Source organism: Terrapene carolina, unplaced genomic scaffold, assembly GCF_002925995.2.
Source record: "Terrapene carolina triunguis isolate 2854851 unplaced genomic scaffold, T_m_triunguis-2.0 Scaffold33084, whole genome shotgun sequence".
In the NCBI taxonomy this organism is placed as follows: Eukaryota; Metazoa; Chordata; order Testudines; family Emydidae; genus Terrapene; species Terrapene triunguis.
Genome location: NW_020697435.1, coordinates 1 through 3801, shown reverse-complemented (window position 1 = coordinate 3801; position 3801 = coordinate 1). Strand labels below are relative to the sequence as shown.

General features: G+C 41.2%; 1 protein-coding gene across 1 annotated transcript; it reads left to right on the top strand.

Moving 5' to 3' along the window:
- Positions 1 to 2424: 2424 nt before the first annotated feature.
- Positions 2425 to 3796, top strand: LOC112106386 (protocadherin gamma-B1-like; the record flags this gene model as incomplete). The annotated part of the gene is made up of 1 exon (XM_026663275.2): positions 2425 to 3796. A coding segment is annotated over exon 1 (1242 nt), but the record flags the coding sequence as incomplete, so codon positions are not given.
- Positions 3797 to 3801: the final 5 nt, after the last annotated feature.

Sequence of the window (3801 nt, the reverse complement as noted above, 5' to 3'; positions counted from 1 at the left end):
CTACTCACATGATGTTTCTCTAACCACGGACTCCAGAAAGAGCCAGTTCAACTTTCCCAAATCAAACTATTCAAATACTCTGACTAGTCAGCAGACTTCCGAGATAAAGAATCCTATTCTAATGACTGAAGAGTTATACATTAATAACGGGGATGAGACCTCTGTTCAGGTGAGCAGATATTTTGGCGCTTTCTTATTTGTGTTTAGATATAAGGACTTTTGAATATATAGCAATATTCTAAATGTATAGGAGGGGGGTGTTATATTCAGCATAATGCACATGTAATTCATTTGGAAGTGTTTTGGAAACCATTGTAACTCCCGGAGCATTTGGTCAGACCTTATAAATTTTGTTTTGTGTCACAGAAAAGACATATCTTAATTCACTTTACGAGTTCTGATGAAATAATAATTCATTTAAAACCTGGCACTATCTTTATCTATGATAACGGATACTTTTCATTGCCTGAAATAAGATAAAGGTATTCAGGCATATTTTTAAAAAAAGATTGGCAGAGAATATGAACGGTGTTTTAAAGCAGAGTGAATAGGTATCTGCTTGGCTGTCAATATTATTTTAATTTACAAATCAGCTTACTTGAATTCCAATTTGATGTTATTGCAAACTATATGCCCTCAAAATCCATGAGGAAATTAAGGTTATGTTATTCTGAGAGGTATTGGTGACTGCAGCCATCATAAACCTCTTTGAGACTGGGTGTGAATACACTTTTCAAGTAACGTAGCTGTCAGTATAAGTTAATGGGAAGCCCCTCACCTAAAACAAAAGGGGGTTGTGAACCCACCCGGAAGTTTGGAGTGAGTGGGCGGAGGGCTGTTGCTGAGTAATGTTTGTGTGGGGGGATGGAGGAGAGGCATAACGCACAGACACTAAACTGAGAGAACTTTTGAGTCTGGTGTTGGCTAAAGAGTCTTGGGTCTATAAACTGAGAAACTGATCCTTTTTTTCTTCGGTCCTCCTGTCTTTGGAGAAGAAGGTCTTTGTACATTCACTGTAAATAAATAAGTCTGCATCGAAGAAAATACCAGACTCCATCAACTTCTGCTTCCAGCTGAAACCTCCCCAGGGCCCAGAAATTTGACCAGCAGCTGGAGTGAAAAGGGAGCAACAGTTATAAATAGTTATTTAGGATGAAGATACTATTTGAACATTTTTTTCATTTCTTGTAATAATAATATTCTTGTGTCCTAGTTTGGGGCCCTGAGAAGTTGCCATATATGTGTGGCAGATTATACTAATGCTTTTAAACATAGCTAATATTAGAAGAAATATTCTAACGTTTCTTATCATGTTTATCTAGGAAGAGATATGTTTTTCAACACCACATGGATTAAAAATAATTTTAAAATGTCTAACTGAAATTTCCACGGTGAGTGGACCGATAATTATAGATAACTTATCAGTCAGTGGTGTACGGATATTTGACAGTATTATTTTATCTTTGCATCGTAGGGCAATTTTTAATATACGGATTTACTAGGACTGATTTTACCTTTCCAGAGATGCTTCAAATCTGGAACACTTCAGGGTATGTTTGGAAACCTTTTACTGTGCTTTTTAGTGCAGTTCTGTTTCTGTAGGAGAATTCTGCCTAGTATGTATTTATAGTACAATTTGAGAATGGAAACTTTCCTTTGTTGCTTTAGAAACACTCTGTGTATTGTGAGTGGACCAAATAGTTTGAAGGAAAAAGAGAAGCTAAAACGGGCAATAAGACTCTAAAGCTAACTCAGAAAATGGCTTAGTTCAGAAGTTTACTTTGAGGGTTAGAGTCCGCGGCTACTCATGTGCGCTCATGTCATTCACGTGTTAAAAATGCTGACTCTGTCAAACAGTATTGGCTGTGTCTCACGGGTATTAGTGATTATGGTAGATGTGATTCTTTAAATAGAACTTGTTGTGAATGTTGGAAAGTTCTCCTACCTATTCATATTCAGATATACAGATATAAATATACTGAAAGAATCACTGTCACCACATACACACAAACGATACAGAAAACTCAAGAATGTCCGAGGTTTGCACTATCCATGAATGGCTACACACAAACATACGTACACAGTATTTATAGTCGAGACTTTTACATCTCATCTGTGATTCACTTGTTTACAATTAAGAGAAATCGTTTTATAACACTGTACACTTAGAATACGTTTTGAACAGAAAAAAAATATCTCCCACGAGAGTCCTAGAGCTGCTTCGTCGCCCATAATAAAATCACTGCTATTGCAGTTCTCGGGCTGAGACTCGGAGTGCCGCTGTTGGCCAATGCGGAGCCAGGGCTGGAGCCGGAGATCCATCCGAGCCTCCTGCAGTGCGATTGCTCTGTCACACAGCGCAGATCGCAGAGGAAACAACAGAGAGACCTTCACAGTCCGGCTGAGAAAAAGGAACCGCCACAGAGCGCTCTGTACAGCTAAGAAGACAATCAGGACTCTATTTGCACTACGTGATCGCACATTTCTTCAACCGGAAGGGATTAATGAAAACAAAGAAGACAGCAAGAATAGTGCAGATCTGACAGGGACCGGGATGGAAATCAGACGCCGAGAGCCGGGCCGGGCAGTCACACGGCAAGTACTGTTATTTCCCTTCTTATTGTCTTTGTTTTGCCGGGCGGTCTCGGAGCAGATTCGTTATTCGATTCCTGAGGAAATAGCGAAAGGTTCCCTTGTGGGGAATCTCGCCAAGGATTTGGGACTGAGTGTGAGAGAACTGCCCAACCGGAAGCTCCGTGTTGTCTCTGCAGCTAAAAAGCAATACTTCAGCGTGAATGGGGAAAGTGGCAACGTTTATGTGAATGACAGGATAGACCGGGAAGAGATATGCGGGACATCTCAACTCTGCGTCATAAATTTCGAAACTGTGCTGGAAAATCCCTTGAATGTTTTCCACGTAAATGTCGCGATCCAGGACATTAACGATAATGCCCCGCGTTTCTTAAAAGATAATATCAAACTAGAGATTATTGAATCTACTTTACTAGGTGCCCGTTTTCTTCTGGGCAATGCTGAAGATCCTGACGTTGGAATGAACTCTCTGCAGAGTTATCAGTTGAGCCCCAATCAAGATTTCATCCTGGAAGTCAAAGAGAGCCAGGATGGCAATAAATATGCAGATTTAGTGCTGCAGAAACCCCTGGATCGGGAGAGCCAGAGCAGCCTTCACTTGATCCTCACGGCTGTGGATGGGGGAGAGCCGCAGAGAACTGGGACCGCCAAGATATGGATTAATGTCACCGACGCCAATGACAACCCCCCCATCTTCACACAGGAGCTCTACAAAGTCAGCCTGAGGGAAAATGCACCGACGGGCTCCTTAGTGCTTCAGGTTAAAGCCACCGACAACGATGAAGGTTCAAATGCTCAGATCAGCTACATTATTAACAAGGTATCAGAAAAGACCCTTCAGAAATTCAGCCTGGACTCAGAAAATGGAAAAATCACAGTAAAGGAGCCCTTGGACTTTGAAGAGACACGTGATTATCGCATGGCAGTAGAAGCAAAGGATGGAGGCGGACTAGTGACACACTGCAAAGTGGAAATAGAAGTTATTGATGAGAACGACAATGCCCCCGAAGTGACATTCACATCTGTGTCCAGTCCTGTCCCAGAAGATTCAGTACCTGGGACAGTGATAGCTCTGATCAGTGTTAATGATCTAGATTTTGGAGATAATGGAAATGTCTCATGCCATTTACTGGATGATTTTCCGTTTACTACAATGTCGTCTTCTAATAATTACTACAAGCTCCTCACAGACAGCACCCTGGACAGGGA